This window comes from Nannobrachium achirus, assembly GCF_963921795.1.
Source record: "Nannobrachium achirus genome assembly, chromosome: 20".
In the NCBI taxonomy this organism is placed as follows: Eukaryota; Metazoa; Chordata; class Actinopteri; order Myctophiformes; family Myctophidae; genus Nannobrachium; species Nannobrachium achirus.
In genome coordinates, this window is record NC_137827.1 from 50,016,613 (window position 1) to 50,042,910 (window position 26,298).

General features: G+C 42.2%; 1 protein-coding gene across 1 annotated transcript in view; it reads left to right on the top strand.

Annotated features, from left to right (window-relative positions):
• Window positions 1–14,633: 14,633 nt before the first annotated feature.
• Window positions 14,634–26,298, top strand: part of LOC308306228 (voltage-gated delayed rectifier potassium channel KCNH5-like) — a gene marked incomplete at both ends in the record, with an annotated part of 120,781 nt that continues 109,116 nt past the window's right edge. The window contains 3 exons of the mRNA XM_080751127.1: window positions 14,634–14,752; window positions 15,336–15,480; window positions 18,029–18,094. Coding sequence (XP_080607253.1) covers window positions 14,634–14,752; window positions 15,336–15,480; window positions 18,029–18,094 — 330 coding nt within the window. The remainder of the gene's footprint in view (window positions 14,753–15,335; window positions 15,481–18,028; window positions 18,095–26,298) is intronic.

The following is a 26,298-nucleotide window of genomic DNA, read 5'->3' on the forward strand; positions in this document are numbered from 1 at the left end:
GCTGACAAGTTCAACATGTATGTGAGTTACTTTATGAACAAACCTCACTCCAGTCAACTTATTCGGGAACATGCTGGAAGCTACTTTGACCACATCCAGCAGAAACATGGTCTGGACCGGGCCAGTTCTATTGACACTTTCCTCATCAAGCCAGTACAGAGGCTCACCAAGTACCAGCTCCTGCTGAAGGACCTACTGGCCTGCTGTGATGAGGGAGAGGGAGGAGATATTAAGGCTGGCCTGGAGGTGATGTTGCGCTTTCTCAAGAAAGCAAATGATGCCATGACCATCGCCTTGCTGGAGGGTTGTGATGATGTGGATGTCCAGGGGGACTTGATGCTTCATGGCCGTTTTCAGGTGTGGAACCCCAACTCTGTCCTCCATAACGTCTGCATGTCTCTCAAGCGGAATAGTCACTACCACCACCTGTTCCTCTTTGAGAGGTCACTGATCTTCTGCAAGGAGATCAAAGACTCCACTGACAGAACCAGATACCAGTACAGCAATAAAGTACTGACTGGTGACTTATGGGTGACTGAACACAATGAAGGGGACCCCGGTACGTTCATTCTGTGGGCAGGAGCAGGAAGGACTCCACCCTTTCACAAGACTCTACTTAAAGCCTCCAGTGTGAAAGAGAAACAGAAGTGGATGAGTAACATCTGGGAGGTGAGCCAGGACAGAATGAAGTCACTTCTTCACCTGGACGACACACCAGCACTGTCCAAACCCCCCAGGAACAGGACAGGACAGATAGCCAATCTACAGCCCCAGGCCTGGCTCTTCTCCCGACACTCCAGCCAACCAGGTCAGAGATTTTATGGACCACTGTGGAAATGGCTGACCAGCCGCAGTAGCAGGCGACATTAGCAATTAATTGACTGAAACACTTGTATATACTGTAAATAATTACATTTGATTGTTGTATTGTATTATGCATTCTATATTATAGTCTTATTACCAGTGATTAATATTGTTTTCATTGTATTATTGTTTATTAATGTCATTATTTATAGTAATTATTGTTGTATATAGTTGTGGTGATGGCAGTAAATAAACCAAGTTCAGTGAACTTGCCAGACTACAAATTCAAACCCTGAATCTTAATTGAACTCCACCCATAGGGGTACATTTGCACCTGTATGACCCAGAGGGTCCTGTACATGTATAGCTAAAGTACATGGATTATAATTTCTGTAGTGCAGTAGTGGAAGAAGTACTCTGATTCTAGTAAGTAGTAATACCATACTGTGGAGGTACAAGTATACTTATTACAAGTAAAAGTCCTGTAATCAAGCCCACAACATCACAATGCAAGGCACTGTGAGCTTGAAGATCAGCTATTTTTGAATAGCCAAAGTATAATATAGGGCTTAGTTGGGCATGTTTTGTAATTATCTATCTATAAATGCGAGAAGTCTCTGCGTGTCTGTCTGTCTGTCTGTCTGCGTGTATGTAATCCGCGTATCTCGAGAACCGTTCGTCCCACCGGCTTCAGATTCGGCACGCGCGTTCCCCGCCGTGGCGCGGAGTGCAGTGCCGGGCCTCGACCCGACCCGATGTGCGGTTTTCCGAAACGGCGCGAAACGTTCGGAATCTCCTTATGCGGAGCTGATTGTTGACATCAGGCTGTTCCTGAGGAAATCGGCACAATCGCTGACTCATTGTGACATCACTTCATAAAAGGCTCTGACATCACGTACGCCACATGAGTCAACAAAATTGTGACATCACTTCATAAAAGGCTCTGACATCACGTACGCCACATGAGTCAACAAAAAATCTCGGTGAATGTGTATGTATGTATGTGAATCTCGAGAACCGTTCTTCCACCGGCACGCGCGTTCTCCAGATATGGGCATAAAATGAATCCCCGAATGGGGAGCTGATGTCTGACATCAGAGTTTTCCGCAACCGGTACTGTGTGTGCAGAGATCTCCATATATGGGCATAAGGGGACAAAGGCAAACAGATGGTCAAAACGGGTCCTATGACAACAGGTATATTGGGGTTTGCATTAAAGGGTGGGGACAAAGGCTAACAGATGGTCAAAACGGGTCCTATGACAACAGGTATATTGGGGTTTGCATTAAAGGGTGGGGCATTCATGGGGTCCGCTCCAAAAAAGAAAATAAAAGAGACAAAGACAAACATAAGACAAGCGACAAAGCGTGGGACTGGGAGGATGACTTGAATGATGCAGATTTAAGCAGGCTGTGTATTCTGCTTAAAGAAGAAAATACAGAGATCTCCATATATGGGCATAAAATGGACGCAAATAGACAGATATCTCCATATATGGGCATATGGGCATAAAATGGACCCAGAACTATATCTGCAGTGATCTCCATATATGGACATAAAATGGACACAGGCAAACAGATGGTCAAAACGGGTCCTATGACAACAGGTATAATGGGGTTTGCATTAAAGGGCGGGGCATTCATTCCCTATTTACATCGTTCCCGAGTTGGCCAGGTCGCCGACTAGACGGGGCGGCCCAGCTTCTAGTAATTTAAATCTGCAGAGCAACTAGTAAAGCTGTCTGTCAAGTAATTGTAGTGGCGTAATAGGTACAATATTTGTTGGTACAGTATCTTCCACGTATTAGATTATTTCTCATTCACAACTTATTATTTGAAACTTGTTGGTCACAATACTTTGTGATATATTTCAGCTACGGTGTAATTTTGACAAAATAGTTTTATTATTAAACAAACAACAAATCAAAATATCAATCAGCATCAATTAATCAATGAGTATAATAATAATATGACTGCTGTGATTCTTCAATTCCCTGCAGTTTCATTTATTGAAGGAAATCAGCTCAAGTTAGAAATCTACATTTCCTTGCACAGGACACTCAAGAACACTGGACGTGCACCGTGGTCGATGACCCCCAGAATCCCTGGGTGATACTGGGGAGGGTGCCAGTATGCCTCACCGGGAGAAGCATCCCAACAGCCACAGGTGAGTTGGTTTCCGTGTTTGACCGACGATTCAAACTGACTCCTCTTTTTCTCCTTCCCCAGTGCAGGTCACCACCAGGAAGAAGGTTACCGTCGTAAAGAAGGAGCGAGGACCCATGATGGAGTGGTGGAAGTATGTAGGCTACATACATCTCTGTCACTTGTTCTCATGGTTCTCATGGGTTTGTTATTTTAACCCATTTAGAACAGGTACACATTATTTTGTATCATTATTTTATGTTTTAACTATTGAAAAATAGCAGATATACAAGCTCACAGCGCGGCACCGAGTGCCGCGCTGCGAGCTTGTAGATCTGCTATTTTTGAAAAATCGTGAAAATTTGAATTTTGACCCGATACTATAAGTGTCTATTGAATCCTTCTATGGTTTTTTGAAAACCCTATTTTTCTATGTCAGCAATCTGGCCAGCCATCGTCAAAGAAAAGGTCCTTTTCACTTAACTGGAGCTCAGTTAGTCTGTTCTTGAGAGACTACTATGTCAGTGGTTCTCAAACCTTTTCTTGTGAAGGACCCCCAAACTGATATATATTTGGCCAGGGACCTGCATCTCAAAATATTTAGTTCCAGGGACCCCCCAGAAGCAAAATTTGAGTTACAAACGTTCGCTTTGAAAAGACATATATTCAAAGATTTGCACACATTTTCACATCTATTTCAAAAATAGCAGATCTACAAGCTCGCAGCGCAGCACTCGGTGCCGCGCTGTGAACTTGTATATCTGCTATTTTTCACCGGTTAAAGCATTCAATAATTCTAGTGTATGGTGTTACATACATTTTTGTTGACCACAAATGTTTAAGAATGTTAATTTAGATATGATAGCATGTTGTATAAATAGATGCTAGGTTCATTGACTGTTTACCTGGAATTTCTTTGAGCTACTACATTGTTCTATCTGTACTGTGTTTATGTGACTATTTAACTTTAGTTTGCTTATTCCCATCTCACACTTTCTTGCAGGAGTATGCTAGGCTTCCTCCAATACATCTGCCAAAGCACGGCGTTGGGCGAGCACGGGAGGCCAAAATGCCTGCCAACGGGAAAGGCCACCAACAGCCAAACACCACTTTCTGGTAAGTACACATTTACTACAGATCCAGATCTCTTTTTCCCCCCTCTGCATTAAATCTCAGCCAATCTACAAGTTCCGAACGTGACGCGTTGTGAGCATGCAGAATTTCTATTTTTCCCGAAAGCTTGACCCGTGCTCATCAGGACACTCAATACGGACACTCATTCATCCACACAAAGCCAGACAAATTGTGTTGTCTGTTGAAGTGAACTGATTGACCAGTGATATGCAGGGTTCCCACGGTCATGGAATTCCTGGAAATATTTAGAAATTAGATATATATTTTTCCAGTACTGGAAAAGTTTTGGAATTGATCAAGGGTCCTGGAAGGTCCTGGAAAAAAATAGCTATGCATTGTCTTTGGTTATTGATTTTGTTAATACCTCTTAAATGACAAATTAAACATTGGCCAAATTGTCAAATATTAGAGGGAGGAATTGTGAAAATAGCAGATCTACATGCTCGTTGCGAGGCGTTGTGAGCATGTAGATCGGCTATTTTCACAATAAAACCGTGTTATACAAAATTCCTCTACTCTTAGTGCTCGTCAGGGTGCCCGGGTCCCCAGTTCAAATATGATCATTTCGGGGGTCACGGCCTGAAAAGGTTGAGAACCACTGGCATACCTGTCTTTAGGCATATTGCACATAGGAGTAAGCGACTCGTTATTGAGCTGAATTATTCTTATATAGTCCTGGAAATCGGGTTAAATATTCTGGAAAAGTTTTGGAAAAGTTTTGGAAATTAATTGGTAAAGATGTGTGGGACTGGGAACCCTGGATATGGTATATGTGTGTAGCCTACATTTACCACCACCAACCTCCAGCACAGGATGGTCCGGAGGCAAAAACGTGCATATCGTCGTTGACGAGTGGAAACCTTGTACAGTATGTCCAAGAACTTTCGTTTTGTATTTATCGTTTTAAAAATGAACTAAAGGGGTGAAAATAGCAGATCTACAAGCACACAACGCCTCGCACCGTGAGGCGCTGTGTGCTTGTAGATCTGCTGTTTTCACTACTTTTGTGCGACGGCCTTGTATGATGAAGCAGGGCTTTACTTTGCGAAAGAATTTACACATTTTAAACTTGGAGATACGAGGTTTCTGCTTGATACATAGTTAATAGTATAATAATATTCATTTTATAACTACAAATCAAAATTAAATATTATTCTTCATATTTCTTTCTGTTTTTATTTCATTAAGGAGAGAGCTTACAGAAGTATACAGGCACCAGAAAAAACATTATGTGATAGCCATAAGTATTATTGTTATGTATTGTATCTGCACATCTTGATCAAATTAAAATAAATAGTATACAATAGCTTAAATGTTCAGTTGTAGTTATAAAATGAATAATTATTTCGTTTGAATACGTAATAGAACTATCTTAGTTGTGGCGAGACATAACTTACTCTATGTATGCTTTATTCATGTGGTTTTAATTAGCAAGATATTTATGTATTCTGTAGTGGAGACAGGGCTGGACATTGATACTAACACCTGTGTTTCTTCTCCAGGCACAGAGACCACCTTCTGCCTGCATCGCATTCGCCACCAAGAGACCTTGACCCTGCCAGCGATGAAGGTCGTCTGCCAAGTGCCTTCCTTCAATCATCGCTCAGCCTTTCCAGAATCTCCAACTACCTTGGGACTTCAGTGCTTTTGTTTTTAGCCACACTGGCATTGATGGACAGTAACCAAGGATGCTTACTTGTGTAGTGTACTCAAGTACTTTTTTTGCCTGCACTCTTCTTTCACTCCACTATTTAAACTGAAATGTTTTACTTTTACAGTTCTAGCAAGAGACTATTGGGACCCAATCATACAAAAATATATTTGAATTTGCAACTTATGCTCCTTTTCAATCTTAGACAATTTACTCACATTCACAAAGAGTTGGGAGCTTTTGATCTGCTATTTTCACTATTTCTGAAAATGTACTATATTTATATAGTTTGATTCTTTAAACGTTTTTGTATGCATTGGTCTTAAAAGAGAATGTACTTTGTAATTTGTACTTTTGAATACCGGTACTTAGTTGAATATTAGTAGCCTATTTACTTCACTACAAGGTTTAGATATTTTGGTTAAGTTCTTATCGGACACCACTGTGAGATGGGTCCTAGTCTTAGACAACCAGTCACCCTTTATTTTACAGTAATGTAAGTAATGCTTTCCTCTTTTGTTTTAAATGCATTTCAACAGTATAGTCATGTTTTGTACAGAAAGTATGCTATCATTATTACACTCTAATCATCTTGACACATTCTTTGTTTATGAAACGGTTCAACGTTTTATTTTAAATCACAGCAGGAGACAAAGGTAAGAGTTTGTTACAACTTGCTCTCTTTGATGTATCTCCCAAGAATGTGTGCCCTCCATAGAGGTAATATGTTAAATAAATGGATTGACATATCCAAAATGATGCAACAGCTCTGGACCTTAAATTCATCATGCACGTTGTCTTGACTGAAGTCAACAGTTGCCCCTTGCAGTATAGTACAGGGGTTAAAGTTCTCAGTCCTGGGGACTGATTTCAGTCTTGAGGATTCCATAGGGGCTATAGTAACCCCATGTAGACCAGGGGATAATACTGATTATTTTTTACCTTTTTTTCCCTGTAATGTAAAGTTAAAGTTCCAGTTCCATATACCTTGACATGACATTCATAATGTGTGTGTATTGGTATTAATGTATATGGGCTAATACTGTAAAGATATAGTTCTACAGTCAGATACACTTCCTTCCAAAGTGCTGCTGGTAGCCAGCAAAAAAGCAACAAGATTGTGGTATAAAAGTGACCCTCCAACTTGTGAGCAGTGGCTGTGCATTGTGGAGGAAATATATGTGATGGAGAGATTTACACACAAACTCAGGATACAAGAACTGTTCCTTGAGAAAAGGGAGAAATGGACTGAATATAAAACCCAACAGATTTTTTTTTTTTTTAAGTAGTACAGAAAATCTGATGAAAAAACCTTTGCAGAGTGAAAGTGTGCTTAAAGGACAGTCTCTCTCCAAACCATCAACACGCAAGGCAACAGTTGTTTAAGCACAATACAATATTATCTATGCACAGCAGCCATATTGGAAAGAAATGGGCTTCAGGGACACTCATGGTTCCTTTAGGAGGTTTCAAATATGGCCCTTACGGGTGTGTAACTCAGGTACAATTGGTTCCATTGGTACACTCAGAGTTATGGGGGTCCTTGAAATTAAAATGTTTGAGAACCACTAAATGGAACAGAACCTGAGATAGTCGGGGCCTCGGGGGCCTTAAGGGGAGAAAATATACATTTCCTGCAAATCAGTCTAAAAGCGCCCGATTTTGCACAGATGTAGCCCAGTACATGCTCATGATTTAGCTAGGGCGCCCGGGTTTGCAACCTTTGGGGTCAAAACAGTGGCCAAATCAAGTTGGGATCCTATCGACTTTCTATACAGGAGGAAAATACCCAGAAACAAATCTGCTTTAAGTAGGATGTGAGGGTTCTAACTAGAGGTTTGTCATGATTCTGAATCCATTGCAAGCCTTTGTTTTGCACAAAAAAAAACATTCCTTGGGCTACAAATGGCCCCACAAAACGATGGTTTAGTGATGAGTCATCATCTTTTCACAGTTTTGTGGGTGTTTTGTGGGGCCACCTCCCTGACAATAACGATGGGACCACAATTCTTATATGAGACGATTCTAAGATGACCCAATGTTATTCTCATAGAAAATGTACTTCCGTGACCCAGGGGATGAACCAGTGACGTCAGTACTCTATTAAGACCCGAGGTTGATTCCACAAAAGCCTAATAAAACGGTTTTCAGAAAAAAACCTATGTTGCTATATATCGTTGTTAGGCAGAAACCTTACCTCCATATTATGTTTTGTTTTCCATAAAATTAGCAGAAGCTCTTATATCTGCTACTTTAGAATTCCTGAAAAGTTTTGGACATAGATGCCACCCATAGGTGCTTTACCAATTGTAATGGTTAATTAGTGTACTGTACGTGGTAAGACCTGAGAAGGAAATTAGTAATGTCTCTGGGAGTGGGAAATGTCATCTGTAGGGCTGTGTGCTCTCTGGGGGCGTACAGTATGGATGATCTTCTCCTCTGTCACCACTGGGGTTTTCCATGTGTGTCTGAAGACATTAAAAAAAAGACATGCATACTTGTTAACTGACATCTCCAAGTTTAAAACATCGCTACACTAAATAATAAGTACACCAGATCCATTGTAACACAGGTTCTTTCCTTTCCTAAAAAGCAAGTATTTTGGATTTAAAAGACAATATCATATAATAAACTCAATAGTTATTACAGTGATAATATATTGAATTATCTGTTTACTGCAAAAAATAAAGTATGACAATACCTCTAAATGAACATGGAAAACAATATCTCTCACATTTCAACTTAAAAGAGGTGTGGCATAAAATGTGTAAATGTGCAACTCTTAGATCCTCTTTTTATATCTTCAAACAGAAAAGCAGCTGTACGGAAAGCTTGGATTATCCTCTTTGTAAGTTCGGAAATCAGCCTTTCATCACACATCCTTAAGTTGGAGGAATCCTCTGAAAGCACGGGAGACCGAGCATTTCTTCTGTTTTGGCTGTTTCTAAACACATTAACAGTATACATTAAGGTTTTCTTTAAAGTTCAAGTACATACATACCTCCCTCTGAAGACACTGCAGGACATTGGTCAGGTTCAACCTCTTGAACAAGTACGGGTACAAAGTCATCTGCTCCGGGGACGGAGTCATCATAGACCAGACTCGGCAAGTTCATGATGGTGGAACACGTGTGCAGTAACACGGGTCTTGGGGCAGGCATCGATGGTCCTAATCTCAGACAGTGCAGAAGGCTGTTGGGGCTGCAGCCACATGAAGCTGGATATTTCGGCTGCAAAGCTGGATATTCACTGGATCCGTGTAGACACGGTACCCGGATATCTCTTAAGACTTTTCTGTGTGTCACATGAAGCTGGATATTTCGGCTATTACAGACATAATGGCCTATTTTATAAAATGTTCATTGAATGCATCCGACATTGGATCATCAAGTTGTTACCTCGCCTCTGGGATCTGAAGAGCTTTGTGATTGGCTGTCACAACTCTCAAGAGCCGAAGCCAAGGGACACGTTCGCGGAAAAGACTGGAAGAATATATTGGAAGATAATTGTGTGAAAATAGAGAACACAGCTCCTGCTATTTAGGCCATGGCTATACGGAGCTGGATTTTTCATATATCCCGGTTTTTCAGATATCCACATATATATATATCTAGGTCCACATGAGAAAGAAGATATCTAGGTCTAAAATAATCGGAGTCCCCAGACCTCCACTGGGGGACAAGCACACACAGTAAAGTCTTGAGATATCCGGGTACCGTGTCTACACGGATCCAGTGAATATCCAGCTTCGCGGCCGAAATATCCAGCTTCATGTGGCTGCAGCCCCAAGAGCACAAAAAAATAGAGCAGGGGTCAGCAACCTTTTTGAAATGAAGTGCCATGTTTTTATTTTCTAGATAGTCAGTGTGCCATGTCAACATATATTTTAATGACACGCCATCAAATATTCAGACACATTTTGAGTGTCAGGAAATTGTTATAATGTTGTTATCATTAGACTCAAGCAATAACACATCTATCTCCTGACTCCATCCCCCAAGTTCAGGGTTTTAGTGAATGTAGAATTATGTGCAGGATGTAATTTGTGCAAATTATGTGACCACATTTAAAACAACATGTGATTTTAAAATAAAAACCCTCTCTCTCACACTTCTGCCAGTGTGCCAGTGATCACCCTCCCCTGTGCCATTGTTGGCACCCGTGCCTAAGGTTGCCTACCCCTGGTCTAGAGGGTTTAAGTGGTTACCTTTACACATTTCTGCCAGGAAGAGTTGCAGAGGGAACTGAATCACTGTTAATTGAGACAGACTGAATCAGCATGGCACTGCTGGTCTAGAGACTGACCTCTGAGAATATCCCCATCCTGGTTGGGGTAAATAGACAGTTTGAAGATGTGGTTTATAATGCTGTGTTCGATAGGCATCTGGACATCTTGCAACTGGTCCTTGCTAGTATACTGCCAGATGGCATCACGGACCATGGCACCATACAGGTAGTGCAGAAAACCCTCCACTGCTGCAGTCTTGTCATCAGCTGCTGTGCATCCCTGGAAGGCTGTGGGGGGAGGCGGGGAACAATGCAGTGAGCAATCAGTCTGTTGATTACCTTTAAAAATATATATAAAATACAGAGAAAGTAGCCTATCTACAAGCTCACAATGTGCCGTATTGTGAATTTGTAGATAGGCTATTTTCACTACTGTTGTGCAACACTTGTATGATGAAGTAGGGCATTCATTTATGAAAACATAGCACGTTGAATACAAGGTTTCTGCCTGAGAGCAAGAATTAGAGAGGGTATGTGTGTACAAAAGAGAGAGGTCAGCATCAGATCAGCCTGTGTCTCATCTACATAAGAATGTGAATGATGGCTGCATAGATGCTGTGTTCTGAATCCAGTCCAGTCCACTATAGCCATTTGAAATGTGATGTCATTTTCGGTTCTGCTTGTCCTGCTTCCAAATGTGTAGGACATTACAAGAATTACTCCAAGGAAAACAGTAAAAGGGTTTCTATAGGCTACACTAAACAGTACATATAGCCTACCTCCTTTTGAAGACCAGCTTACTGCTGTTGATCTTGTTTGATCCAACAGATGTCTTGTACATCTAAAATACTCTGCAGCACTGCAGATGAGAGAGAGAGGTGAACAAACAACAATAAATTCAACTTCCTCGCACAGTGATAAATAAACGTGCATAAAAACCAGAGCCTTCTAATCAGAGAGTCCTGCCACTGCGGGGTCAGAAACAGCGCTGGTCACGTGGTTCATTGTCACTTTACACCTCATAGACTCAATGCATTTTGTAAACTTCCGGTTCGCCGTTTGTCACTATACGCCAATATATGTGTGCGTAGAAGACCTGGCCCCATGAAGTGAACGGGAGTGACGCAACTCTTCATTCTAGTGCTCTGATGAAAACCATTGCAGTCCTACGTGTTTTTACCTAAAAATGTTGTCAGATGATGTAGCCTACACATGTAAAGGAAACATGATGCGACACAAACACTAGGCTACTAAACACACACTTCCCGGCTTGATGGTGGTGATGTGTGTAATATGTGCATGGCATGCAAAAACGACTTCCAAACTCAATTAATTCACTGAAAGTTTCTTCAGAAAGTCATGTTAGATTGCTTACATTCATGGTTATTTTCCAGTCGGCAACCTTATGTCCATTGCGAGTCCAGTCACAGAGGCTGACTGACTGTTCTGTGGACATAAGGTGCTCTTTTCCCATAGTACACAACAAGACCTGGCTTAAACAAATCCTCTCTTAACCCTAATAAAACATAACCATCTCAACATAATGCATTTTTATGCATTTCTGACTAAAAGCCCAATGTATTCTAGGACCATTCCAATATATTATCAAACTTATCCGCCAAAAGTTATTCGCGACCTACCTGTTGTTATGAAGGGGGGAAAATACCTTATACAAAGCATTCACCATTCAAGCTTCTGGCGCCCTCTACTGTTGACCGGTGGTCACTACTCTGGAAGAAGCAAAATGATTGGCGCAGAAATATCCTACAAAAATACATTATTAATTATTAATTATAATTGTTACGTTTTTGGAAAATAGTATAGATCTACGAGGACCTTTTGTGAACAAATAATAACAATAATAAGTACGCTCTTGCACGTTTGGGAAACAGTGTTGGACCAGCGGGGATGTAACCTCGCGATACCAGGCTTCTCACGCTGCTCGGCAGCGGACCAATAGTGACAGCGCTCGAGCATCCTTCCGGTTTAACAGGTGTTCTTCGGATGATACGTTAGTGCTCATCTGTACTTCATTGAGAACAGACGTGCATTTTTAGCGGCTCCACCAGAGACGTTACTGACGAACTACTGCTGACTGCTTGTTTACATCGACGCCTGTCGTCCATCTGTTGCTGTTGTTTCACCGGTCATTTCAACTTTTAATTTGATATTTTTAAACATTTGATAAACATTTATTTTTGGATCCCGAGGCTTCAGCTTGACCAACTGAACTGAGGTAAGTAAGTTTGCTCTTAACGACACACACACACACACACACACACACACACACACACACACACACACACGTGTTTGTCGTTAATTTACACCGTGAGGCTTGTTTGCAAAAGTTGTGGGTCATTTTCAACCGTATTTCGGTTTGAGTACACTGTTGTGGTTGTTTACATTTGTGGTTTCCATTTTGTTGAGGTGGTTTAGTAGGTTTACATTTTGTTGTGGTGCTTAACGTTTGACTGAAAGACGGGAAGCCGTTGTGTTTAAATCACTGACTCTCATCCTGTCGCTTGGTGACGGTGGAGAGCAACGTCAACAACACTGCGCTGATCTGTGAGCCTAACAACTACTTTCACAGCACTTTGAAGAAGTACTTGACAATGAAGAACACCCAGCCACAGAACGCAGTCGCCGCCTACTCAAGGCTCCATGAACAACATCCATGCCAGCCTCTTCTGACAGACGACCAGAAAGTCGAGCTGCGCGACCGCAACTGCAACATGGAGGTCAACGAGAGGAAGGGGAAGGCAGCCCGGAAGATGAAGTTCATCATGGCCGAGTTGTTGCAGTCAGAGAAGGCCTACGTGAGAGATCTGCGTGGTCTGGAGACTTACTGGTGGGAGATGGCCAGTGGGTTTGAGGAGGTACCTGCAGGCATCCGCAACAAGCAACACATCATCTTTGGTAACATCCAGGAGATATATGACTTTCATAGCAATATTTTCCTGGGTGAGTTGACCAACTGTGAGGTACCAGAGGATGTGGGACACTGCTTTGCGACCTGGGCTGATGGGTTCCACATGTATGTGAACTACTGTAAGAACAAAGTTGACTCCAGTCAACTCATACTGACACACGCTGGAACCTTCTTTGATGACATTCGGCAGAAACATGGCCTGGGCTTCGCTAGTTCCATCGACTCCTACCTCATCAAGCCTGTGCAGAGAATCACCAAGTACCAGCTACTGCTCAAGGACTTGCTGTCTTGCTGTGAGGATGGAGAGGGAGGAGAGCTTGCGGATGCTCTTGAGTTGATGCTGAGTGTGCCTAAGAAGGCGAATGATGCCATGAACATCGCCATGTTGGACGGTTTTGATGACAACATGGTTGTCCAGGGGGACTTGATTGTTCATGGCAGTTTCCAGGTGTGGAACCCCAAGACTCTAATCCGGAAGGTTCGCAACCACCACGTGTTCCTGTTCCAGAACTCGCTGGTCTTCAGCAAGGAGGTCAGGGACTCAGCTGGCAGAACTAAGTACAGGTATGTGAATAAAGTACTGACATCAGAGTTGGGGGTGACAGAGCACATTCGAGGGGACCCCTGTAAGTTTGCTCTGTGGGCAGGAAGGACCCCCGCCTCTCACAACCATACTGTACTTAAGGCATCCAGCTTGAAGGCCAAACAGGAGTGGGTTAAGAACATCCAGGAGAGAATGACACCCCTGAAGGAGCCTCTTCACATGCAGCCTCAGGCCTCGCTGCAGTCCAGCCGTCCAGGTCCGATGCTGTGGAAATGGCTGACCAGCTGCGTACGGAGACCCAGCCGGTGACAGCTCTGGGCTCGCCAGGGAGATCCTATTTCTTAATATGCAGAAAGTTTGTGGGAAAGATCCCTCAGGATGTGGGTGAAGGCAGAGCTTAAATACAAAGTCTTTGAAGAGCGTAGGTCGTGGACTCAGCGAGGAGCCGAGTCTGGATAGCGGGAGCTGCTGAGACCGGGTTAGTGGAGTTGAGGCTTGCTGGAGTTTCCTCCTTGATGTCCATGTAGGGTCAGAGGGGTCGGTGTGTGGCGAACGGGTAAGAAACCACATGCATAAATGCATCTGTCTCTCTTGTCAGTCGTGTACCACACAGGAGGTTCCCCAGACTGGAGGTGGAGGTCCCCCCCCCAGTCAAAGTTGGTCAGTCGAGCCTATCTCCTGCGTGTGGACGCGCTTCCAGGAAGGGGAACGACTAACACAGGCTATTTGTGTAACCTGAGCTGAGGTAAGAACATTTACTTTTTTATGTTACCTTTATATGGTTTAAAGTTTAACATGAAGTAGTAATTGTCATATATTAGAAATAGTTTTTGTGAAGATAAGGGGGAAAAATCAACAAAAATCTGTCTGTTTGTTGTGGACTGTGCTGGAGTTTCCCTGGACTGGAGGTGGATGTCCCCCCCAGTTGAAGTTGGTCAGTCGAGCCTCCCTCCTCATCGCTCCTGGTGCGTGTGGACTTGCTTCCAGAAAGGGAACGACTGTTGGCATAGATGGCCTGTACTATGGCTGCAAGAAAACACTAGGCTATTTGTGTAACCTGAGCTGAGGTAAGAACATTTACTGTTTTCTGTTACCTTATATAGTTTTGTTTTACATGAAGTAGTAATGGTCATATTACAAATATTTTTTGTGAAGTTAAGGGGAAAAAATTCAACAAAAATCTGTGTCTGTTGTGGACCAATGCTGGAGGTTCCCGGAGTGGAGGTGGACGTCCCCCAGTTGATGTTGGTCAGTCGAGCCTCTCTCCTGATGACTCCTGGTGCGTGTGGACGCGCTTCCAGAAAGGGAACGACTCTGAGGTAAGCATGTTTACTTTTTGTCTGTTACTTTATATGGTTTAGAGTTTTAACATCAAGTTGTTGTAGTCATTTTAGGATGCACCACTTGAAGGGGAGGCGTCATCAGTTTGTGATGTTGCTTGTGTGTCGTTAAATGCTAATGTTAAATTTAAAAATGCTGATGCTAATGTTAAATGACGCACACACTTAAAATGTCTTCTAGTTATTATTTTATTCTCAAGAGGGGAGTTGTAGGTTGTTTAAGGTTAAGTTAAAGGGTGGTTGTTGACTTTTGTTCCTGTTGGCTGACAAGGCCTACTTGGTATTAGAAATAATTGTTTAAGATCTCATTATCATTTTTATAGCACTGAATTTCACTACTTTATAGGGTTTAGATTTTTAACTTTTTAACCAAGTAATAATGGTAGGTATTAGAAATATATGTATAGTTGTTGTACCAAAAAAAAAACTAAAAAACAAAACAAAAAAAACAAACAAACTAAAACTAACCAAAAAAAAAGTGTCTGTCTATCTAATGTATTTTCACAGGTTTCTACTGACGTGGCTTCATCCTCTCCCTTTGGGGAGTCTGTCCTGCGTGCAGTATGTGTCATCACCACTCTGTTGGCCTGGCGGGCTCGCTCCAGCCGCCCTTCAACCCTGTGATGGTGACTGGCCTTGGCGTCTTGCAGGGCCAGGCTCTAGGTAGCGTCTTGCACCTGAGCCTGTCTATGGAGCACCTGGGTGTGGTAGAGATAAAAGCACTCTTTCCACCACCGCAGCAGTAACTGCGATGCCTCCAGCTTGGCCTGGCGCTCCATCAATCTAAACACAATTGGCCGTGTTTAGACAATTTACAATTGAGCATTTAGCAGACGCTCTTAACCCAGAGCAACTTAAAATTGGGGTGGAAAGCTGGCTGGATCAAGTGACCGTTCTTTTTGCTGCACTGCAGAAGCTACTGGCAAGTGTATATGGGAGGATGCAAACAGTAGTTTATACATCCCCAGCTGTGGAGGTGTTAGTGCAGCAACAAGGACTGAAAGGACACTTGGGGACAGTTGGGAATTGACAACGACTAAATTGGGACTCCTCCGATGGATTGCCGCCGTGTAGTGGCGGGGGAGCTAATGACCCAATAACCCAAGCTTCTGGCAGGTGCTACCATCATGCCGGACAGCTCAAAGGGTATTAGGGATCAGACCAAGAGCAATCCATTGATAAAACTAACATGTTACAGAAATCACCACAAGAAACCAAAGCACTCCAGCAGATGTCCAAGGAGATACCAGCCACAACAACTGTTGTGCAAGGTTGTATCCCCTCCAAAAGAATCCATTAGAGATGGAGCCTGGTATGTAAGGACTATTATATAAACTGTTATATAACTCATTATACCAATATTCCCTTAGTATTGTTGATGGTGTGCAGACCACCAGAGCTCTGCTGTGAAGGAAACTGAGGTAACACTTTACTTAAAGGTCTATAATGCACTCATTTAAATAACTGGTTATAAATGTTTACAATTATGCATAACAACGTATAAGCTTAGTGGAACAGCACGTTGTATTTTTCATTTCAAGGACCTCCAAATTGGTATGCATTTGGCTGCGAACCCTCATCTGAAAAGATTTCTGCCAAGGACCCCCATACATTTACGGTATTTATTAAAAAAAATAACCTTTTCTCAAAACGGCAGATCTAAGCTCACAATACGTTGTGGTGTGAGCTTGTAGATCGGTTATTTTCAAACAGCCAATGTATTTAGGGTTAAAGCTATTTAAACTGTTTGTGATGCTAATATGAACTATTGTAGCTGGGGAGCCCTTTCAAGGATTCCTGGGGGTCCCCGGAGAACACTTTGAAAAGCACTTCATTGTCTGCACTACCTTACAGTCCAAAATGTAGATCAGGCTCAGACTTTCATTGGTAACTAAAATGAGTAAATGTCCTGGTTTTCTGTTCACACCACAGGCTAGAGGAGACCAACTGGAGGAGACAAAAAGAAAACGTCTCACTGAGCTGACCTCCACCCAGCAAAAGCTGTAGCCTACAACCGCACTGCAGACCAGGTGAGAGTGGGCAGCCGCCTATGGCTTTTAGCACTGTAGATTTAACTGACTGGGTTGCAGAGAAGAAAGGGGCAGTCAAGTGTAAAATGATCCTAAAGATTAGTAGGCGTTGGAGTATGTTATGAACTCTGGCGATTCTGTCTTGGAATGGAACAGCAGGCCTATTAAAGCAGATTTCTTTATACAAACTTTTTTTTTCTTTTTTCACTTCAGTTTTCTCTTGATAAGAACCATCTCAATCGCTATAAAGAAAACTATGTTTGTTTACTACTATGACATGTTGGAAGTGAAAGGATGCAGTTGTATACATCAGGGGTTTTCAAAGTGGGTGACGGGGCACCCTGGGGTGCCGCGACGGCAGTCCAGGGGTGCCGCGAGATCATTTGATAATATTTGGAATTTATTTGGACACTTAAAAATTATATTTAGTATCATTTTAAACTTGAAGTACAAAGTTATTTTCAGTCAGTTCTAACCAAAATGGCTATCTCGCAACATAATCACTAAAATATCGTCACTGTCGGGCAGAAACCTCGTATCTCCAAGTTTCAAATGTGTACGTCTTTTGGTAAAGCAAAGCCCTGCTTCATCATACAAGACTGTCGCACAAAACTTGTGAAAACAGCCGATCTACAAGCACACAACGCCTCGCTGATAAATACAAAACGAACGGTTTTGGACATACAAGGTATGCTATAAATATAAGGTGCTGGGAGTGAAAATTATAATGTAGGGGTGCCTCGGATTAAAAAAAAAATGTATGGGGTGCCCTGAGACAAAAAAGTTTGGGAACCCCTGGTATACATCAGTGGTTCTCAAAGTAGATAGACGGATACCTTTATTATCAAAGTGGATTCTAGGGACTCTGTGGGTTCCTTTAGGGGGGTCTAAAACCAAATGGACCAAACGGGTCCATTTTGTTACTTTTGTACACTGTCAGAGTTAAGGGGAGACCTTGAAATTAAAAAAATTGGAGAAACACTGTCTGATATACATGTTTCTGACTTTGTGTGCGTCAACACAGCAGCAACGAGTAAGATTATCCCAGTCAACACTTTTCTCTCAATGCACCATACAGGAGTGGGTGTGCAATCAATCACAAAGTAGATTTATTAGCAATAACTCAATCATTATTGTGCTGTAAATAATGCATTTTGCTCTGTGAGGAAGCTGAACACTAACACTCCACCACCTTAACGTGATGTTGTTTGTTTGTTCCCTCCAGCTGCTGAATATAGCCAGGACCAGTGATGTGTCAGGACTCCACGCTAAGCTGGGCAGGAAGAAAGAGGTGATTCTTTCTTTTCAGATGATGGATTTCTTCATATTTTTGTTTCTGTGGATTGAACATCAGAGTGCATTTTAGATAAGACAATTGATGAGTGTTTTTCTCTAGCAGCAGAATAGTCGGCCAGAGAAGGCAGGAGGCTAGTTTACTAGCTTATCCAGGCCTCTGTCATCTCAAAACTGCTGTAACTCCCTCCTTCCTGGCCTCCCTATGCTCACTTAAAGGAGTAGTTCACCTCCTATTGATTACTCACACGTGGAGACTTGAGTTCAATAATATTTTTAGTTTTTTGTCGCATTCCTAAGACAACACATTGATGTATGTACAATATATGTATCCTCTCCGGATCCATCCGGAATCAATGGGGGTAGATTTACTATAATCACATTTTTACGTTTGTCTGTGCGACACTCTTGTAATATTGTATGATGTTGATGAAATGTTTAAGATATTACATTTTGGACATACAAGGTTTCCACCCGACTGCGGCAAAATGTTTCAATACACACAGACACTCCTACTATGCTCAACGAAAGGAGGAATCACTGCACTGAGGGAGGAAGAGTCAGATGATGGAGACGATTGAGGGTCTGAACAGAGACATGAACCCTTTCAACCAGTCTGAACCATGGAGGAGCTGAGACCTGAACATATCTCTCAAGCTTTCATCCAACCTCCAATCCAATAGAAGTCCCTTGGTAATGCATCCCATAAGCTTTGCATTGTTTGTGCCTTGCTCAACTTACTGAGCATGCGGCTACACAGTATGTGGAGCAGGGGTCTTCTAAGTGGGTGAGGGGTCACCCTGGGGTGCCGTGACGGCCATTGGAATTTATTTGACACTTGAAAAAAAATATTTAGTATAATTTTAAACTTTAAAAGTACAAAGTTATTTTCAGTCCTAACAAATATTATCTCAACGTTTTCCTAGCAACATAATAACTAAAATATTGTCACTGTCGGGCAGAAACCTTGTATATCTTCAAGTTTCAAATGTGTATGTCTTTTGGTAAAGCAAAGCCCTGCTTCATCATACAAGACTGTCGCACAAAACTAGTGAAAACAGCCGATCTACATGTGAGGCGTTATGTGCTTGTAGATCGTCTGTTTTCACTTTTGTGCATTTTATAGATTATAGATACAAAAGGTTTCCACCCGACAACAACGATATGCTATAAATATAAGGTGCTGGGAGTGAAAATTATAATGTAGGGGTGCCTCGGATTAAATGGGGTGCCCTGAGACAAAAAAGTTTGGGAACCCCTGATGTAGAGGATAGCGCTTTAGTCAAATGACCCTCATCTTGTGTTGTTAGATTGTGTTGCATTGCTTTTACCCTTTGCCTTTCAGTCCCCCCTCCCCTTTCACTCAATCATGTCCTCGCCTCCCCATCCATCTATCCACTTAACCATATTCTTTCCTTCCTCTCTGTCTGTTGTGCTCCAGATCCTCTCAGTTCTCTCAAGGCGATGGCTGAAAGAGCAGTGCTAAGATCTCATCTGGATGAAGAGATCCCACGCTTACACCTACCAGACAGAGATCATCAGCCATCATCATCATCGTCACACTCTGGGTACATTCTGTGGAGTCCTACTAGCAGACAGGGGTCAGCTAGGGCTGTCACAATTATTACATAAATAAATATAACTGAAATAGACGATCTACAAGCTCACAACGCGTCGCATCGCGACGCGTTGTGAGCTTGTAGGTCGGCTATTTCCACTATCATTGTTCATTTTTAAGTATAAATTTGTCAAATATGTCAGTAATGTCTATTTAGGTTGCGTCATGTCTACCATGTGCAACTTCAGTTCAAAGCCTAAAAGCCAAACAGAAATGTAATTGTCAACGACAAAAACACAATTGAATCGTTAATCGCAATTATTTGAGTGACAATTAATCGTCATGTAAAATGTAATTATCGTGACAGACTTGGGGTCAGCATGCATCCCTCACGTGTAACTCAGTATTAGCCAGTTGTTAAATAAGTGTGTGTCTCATTCAATGTGTAGTGATTTATGTCCGTTTTATTGATAGTCGTTCTATGGTGTCATTCATTCATCTCAAATCACTTTTCTGTGTGCACTGAACGTGAGGTAAAACGGTATGTCCTATGGTAATCTGTTAATCTGCTTCATGGTAATGTTGTACAACCAAATTAATGTCATCATTAATCTTTTGCCAGTATGGCTGTACACAGTACCTCTGTGGTCAAAACATAAACAAACAGTCTCTGCTGTTTTAATGTGCTGCTTCACAAGATATTGTTTTATTCTTATTTTGTATTTTTTTTAATCTGTTGAAAGATTTGTTTTGGGGCTTTTATGCCCTTATTGATAGGACAGTAGACTGACAGGAAATGGGGGGAGAGACAGACGGAGAGTGACATGAGGTCGTCCGGATCAGGAATCGAACCGGCGACGCCACCAGGTATCCATGCCTTTTTGGCAATGCCTAAGTGGTATGCACCCGGACCAGTAGGCCAGCGGGCACCCTTATTCTTTTATGAAGTGATTGATGTAAAAGAAGACTAAATGGGTTCAGATGGTTTTTGCCTTTCTGTGAGAGACATGTTGTCCTGCATTCATTCATCTAACATCACTTTTCTGTGTGTCTCTTATGTTTAAAGTGGACACTGTGAGGAAAGAGGACTGCTCATCGTGACTGGAGAACCCACTTCTTAACCCGCCTCTGTTTCCTTAGAACTCACCATTGCTCCCACTGCACACATGGACAACTTGGGTACTTCTATTCTCCTTATTACTCTTAAGACTGAGAATTAAGACCGTTCAGTCTTACATTTATTTTATTTTTTGGTTCAAAGGGCAGGTTGGATCTTTTGAAGGTTCTATAATCTGATTATCCATGGGTCAATGTCATTTTGTATAGGCATATAAAGTTTCCTTTTCATTTAATGCTTAGCTACTCTGTTCTGAATTTGATTGTTCATTAGACTTTATGATATATTATTATTATTAGCATAAGTACTGCATACATAGTGGCACTGAGAAGCATGACCCTACATTTGATCTCCCGTCTCCCAGTTGTGTAAAGTTACTAAGTACATTTACTCAAGTGCTGTTCTTAGTATTGATAATTTATCATGAACATGATTTTGGCTTGGGGTCGTCAAGAAAGAATACACATAGGGCTAGGCTAATTTATGTTTGAGGTCTCAGAGAGACCAGCTAAACATAATCAAATTAGTCTGACTGATTGGTGTTGATGGATACAATTAAGTTCCCGCCACCACCACCACCTCTCTTGACTCTTTCTCTCAGCAGCCAAAAACGCTTGTACGCACCTGTCCTGTCCGTCCTGCATGGAGTCTGTAGGCTACCACGGTACCACCTACCCAGCGCATAGTATCCAGCAGTGGTAACTAAGTACATGTAACAACTATTTTGAGGTATTTAGGATGATGTCGATTAACTAACTGGCAGAGATAGTAGCACAGAGCTGAGTGAAGCAGACTCATGTATACATGTCCACAATGGGTAGGCCTACATAATGTGCACTGCATACATGGTAAAATACTCGCTGTAAAGGAGCTCTTAAAAACTTACTTGAGTAGGCCTATGTCCAATTTTCTGTACTTTTTTTTTTTTTTTACTTCTCACACCAGAGCCAAATACCGTACTTTTACTCCACTACAATTATTTGAAAACTTTAGTTAGTATATTGTGGACTTTGATTATTTTTTAAAAAGCAATGCTAACCACTTCAGCTCTAAATGCATTTTGGGAGGCATGGTGAGCTTGTAGCTTGGAATTTTAGTTTGCTATTTTCTAAAGACATCTTATTTTAAACATTAGAAAATGTGTGAAATGGGACATTCTGCATAATGAGTATACTACTATTGCCTAAGCCTCTACATTTTGATACCAATACATTTGTACTTTTAGTCAAGTACATTTGAATTCTGGACCTTTACTTGTAAACAGAGTAGGCTATTTCTATATTGCAATATTGATACATTTACTCAAGTAAAACATTTGAGTAGCCTACTTTTTCTTCCACTGTTTGTAGGGAACCATGCCATGCCTGGGCCCAACATCTGGCGGACCTGGAACCTGTTGGCCTGGATGGCCAGGTTCACAGACCTAAGCTATTGTAAATGTGTACGTATAGGCCTAAAGCCCCTATCAGAGTCCAAGGTGAAGAGCGATCCACCGCAAATTTTAGGTGGAAAGCCTTCCACCTCAAGTCAAAAAATAAGTGGAGGCCATCATAGTCAGTCACAGTGAAGTCCTATTCACCGTGACTGACTGGTTCAGGTCGACCAATCAGTGAACGGGGTGAAGAGCCTATCTGTCTGAAAGTAAAAACAGAGCTCTTCACCGCGGTACCGACTCTGATAGGGGCTTAAGTTGACACTTCGTTTTGTGGTAGTTGAGGGCCTATATATCGCACATTACCCTTGGAGTGTTTTGATGTACTGGTAACTGGATTTTAATACGCTTAGGAAGAGCAAATGAGATGGGGGGGGGGGCTTTCTTAAGGATAATTTCTAAATTACCATATTTTTGACACTCTGCCGTCTGGGACTAAGAGGAAGGAATCAGGCTTAAGCCCTCACACTCATATCAACACAAGGAGTTATATGTGCTACTCAGAATTATTACAGCACGTTCAGAAACCCAAAAGACAGACTACCTTGTTTAAAGGGGAATACCACTCATTTTCAACATTCAACTATGTAGTTTATATACATTAGAGCTGTTGTGTGGAAATATGAAAAAGGTCTCCCCTTCTGTGTTGCCTAGAATTGAATGTTTGGGTCATGTGATCACTGATCAGTGACATATGGAGGGTGTACTCATTGACTCCGCCCTCTAGGCCGACTCATTCACTAGAATGGGAAATCTCACTTCCAGCTGAAACAGTATTACTTGAATGAATAAATATAAGGGTGCGTTCAGAAATGCGCACCGGGTGTGTGCTCAGTTTAGTGAGTGCAGTGGGCGGTGACGTTGTAGAGTGCTCTCAGTGTGGCTTAAGGGGAGCACACACTGGACGCGGGCGGCTGCGCAGCGTCGCGGTATCGACGCACGTGAAGTGCCGGCGGTAACCCCAACTGGATGCGGCGCACTGCCACACAGCACATCCATTTCCCCCAGTGGGGAGAACCATGGGAGAACATGTTCACTGTGCGGCAACGGTGGAAAAATAGAACAGCGGCGTATCGGCGCGACAGACGAGGCGGCAGACCCGCGGCTGACGCCACCGGTGTGGGTTAGTTCATTGAAAATAACGGGGCCGTATTTTTTGACGCGTCGCTTCCGCGCCGCCTCCGCGTTCAGTGTGTGTTCCCCTTTATTTACGAACGACCAGTTAAGGGGCAGCTGTGTGCTTTTTCAGTCTGAACTCTGAAGGAAAACTTCTTGAAAAGCAGCAGTTGCTAATGTAATGTTGCTATTGAAATATAATTTAATTCATAACATTCCTGCTGTTAGTTTACACGTTGATGTGTGTGTGTAACACACATCAATCAAAAGGACCTTTAAGCCGCAAATGGTGCATTTTGCGATAATTTCCTCCATTCTTCAAAGCTGAGAAGCGCTCGAGACATAGCCATGAAAACCAACCAATCAAAACACAGCACTCAGCACATCCGGTGCGCAGCGCACTGGATTTCCGAACGACAACGCACTGAGTGCACCGAATTAACAAAGGACAACATGGCATACCAGTGCGTTGAGTGCGCATTTCTGAACACACCCTAAGTAAAGAGTTGTTAGAGCATTTTCAGCCAATTGATTTCTATTATCGATGAGTGCTACTTCTTGTGAAACATGATATATAACCATATGCCATTGTAAACTATTACAAGTCACACTGTTTCAGCTGGAAGTGAGATTCCCCATTCTAGTGAATGAGGCAGCCTAGAGGGCGGAGTCAAAGAGTACACCTTCCCTATGTCACTGATCACGTGACCCAAACAATCAATACATTCACAGGCGTAGTGTCATCAGCCCGTCATAGCTGGGGGCGGAGTCAGCCTCGGGGGTAAACACTGATATGCTCTCATTAGTTTGAATGGGGTATCTGCGTTTTTCAAATCAGATTTTACGGTATAGTGATTTTTTTTATTGATTGCAATGTCTTACATTCCATTCATTCATCAATGATGTTTATGGAACACATTTTAGTGAATTCCAAGGAGGCTACAGGAGACAGGAGGACGCCATAACAGTTTGGAAGTGTATTATCATTAGGACACAGCACAAGGCAAACCCAAGCCTATGCTCGTTTTCAAATCTACAGAAAATAACGTTTAAAATATATGGAAATGAATACGGGGCTAAACGGCACTTCGCCAAACGATAGGCGTTCTATGCTTGGTAAACTACTATTCCCTACGACGTGGTGTTCTAAAACATTATTGATGACTTAATGTCTGTTTTTTTATTGTGACCTAAGGTCGCAGTTTAGTATCATGTCATGTCTCCGTCCGTGTACACTCAGTTTGACGTTCTCACATCACTGAGATGTCAGGGGAATAACTTAGTAAGCATGTTTGGGCTCTCACTACATATCTCCATATATGGGTACCAGGGGTCTCCATATATGGGTAACTGGTCCGATATACATACATACATACATCACTGGCCAGATGGCCAATACATGGCGCGACCTCGCCCTTTACTTGTCACCCTGAGGCGTCTTACTGGTAATGGTCTCATTATCTCAATAAGTCAACTTTCCGAAGGCGAGTGAACAATTGCATTCAAGATGTCCTTCTTGGCTGTCAATGTTTATATTGTCCAAAAAATCACTCTGAATGTGATTCAAACGACAGTGTACTATGTACGCTGTATTAGCTCTAGGGGAAAGAGCTCTTTGTTGTCCCCCCAGGCTAAATCCGGATGTGACGTTTATGGGCGTTCCTTTCTTTTCTCATTGTGTATGTATTCTCCAGTTCTATGCAACAGAGAAGGGGAGAAACCTTTTCATATTTCCACACCACAGCTCTAAGGTATATAAACTGTCTACTTAGTTGAATATTGAATTTGAAAACGAGTGGTATTCCCATTTCCCCTTTAAGCAGTAAAGTAAAGTGGAATCCCTCTCTCTCTCTCTCTCTCTCTCTCTCTATCTCTCTCTCTCTCTCTCTCTCTCTCTCTCTGATTTGTTTGGATATGTTTGATATTTCTTTTGTCTGATTGTCACTGCGGTTCTTTCTCAGTAATGCCCCCATAGAGAGGGTTGCGAGGGCAATTGGGTTGGGTAGTGTTTGTTTTTGTGTGTATTTGGCCCGGGGGCAGCCATTTATCTAATTAGAATCACCTTATCGAGTAAAATAAGTGACAGGCCGCAGGGCAGGTTTCTTAAAGGCTCACCACATTTCCCCTCCTTCCATCAAAGTAATTACTTGAAGGTCCTCCGGTTCTTAACACTTGAGTGCTCTCCTGGCCTCAGAGCCGTATGACACACGGAGTGCGTTGTCATTATTAATTAGCCTGCGGAGCCGATAATTTAACAGATTATAGCTTTCTCAACCCTGCTCCTTTTTCCTGCATTTAGTTTATTAGACTCTGCCTCATTGCCCGTTGAGATAATATACAGTAGGATAATGTCGGAATGCAAGTAAACGGCAGACGCTCTCGTCAACAAAACACCCGTCTGTGTAGCCTATTCATTCAATTCAATTCAAAGGAGCTTTATTGGCATGAGAAAAGATAAGTTTACATTGCCAAAGCAAGTGTCAAAATATAATGAGCAATAATAACAGTTGAACATGGGGAATGTAGCCTATATAGAGTTGGAGGGGGTAGCCTACAGCATTAGTGTAAACACAAAATGTCTCATTTTGTCGTTATATACATGTTAAATGGGTATAAAGCCTTTTTGAATCAAATAGCAGCAATCTTTTGCAGTCGCTTTGGAATAAATAGCTGGATTTATATTTTCTCTGTACGACTAAAAGCCTCAGATTTAAAATATGTTTAAAGGTAGCAGCTCTGTTTATACTCTAGATGTCAATCACTCACTGATATGCCTTTCAGTTGGGGATTTATGTTGGCTGATACAAGGTTGCAGTAGCATAGCATCGCCAATAGGGGGAGACATACTGCCACACAGCAAAACGGTAGGGGTGTATGGGGTATGGCACATACTGTATGTACTACAGTCTGTGCCTGGTTTGGCACATTTAACCTTTGGGGCACCTTAAAACTGTGTGCCCAGTGTTCTCAGGGGACCAC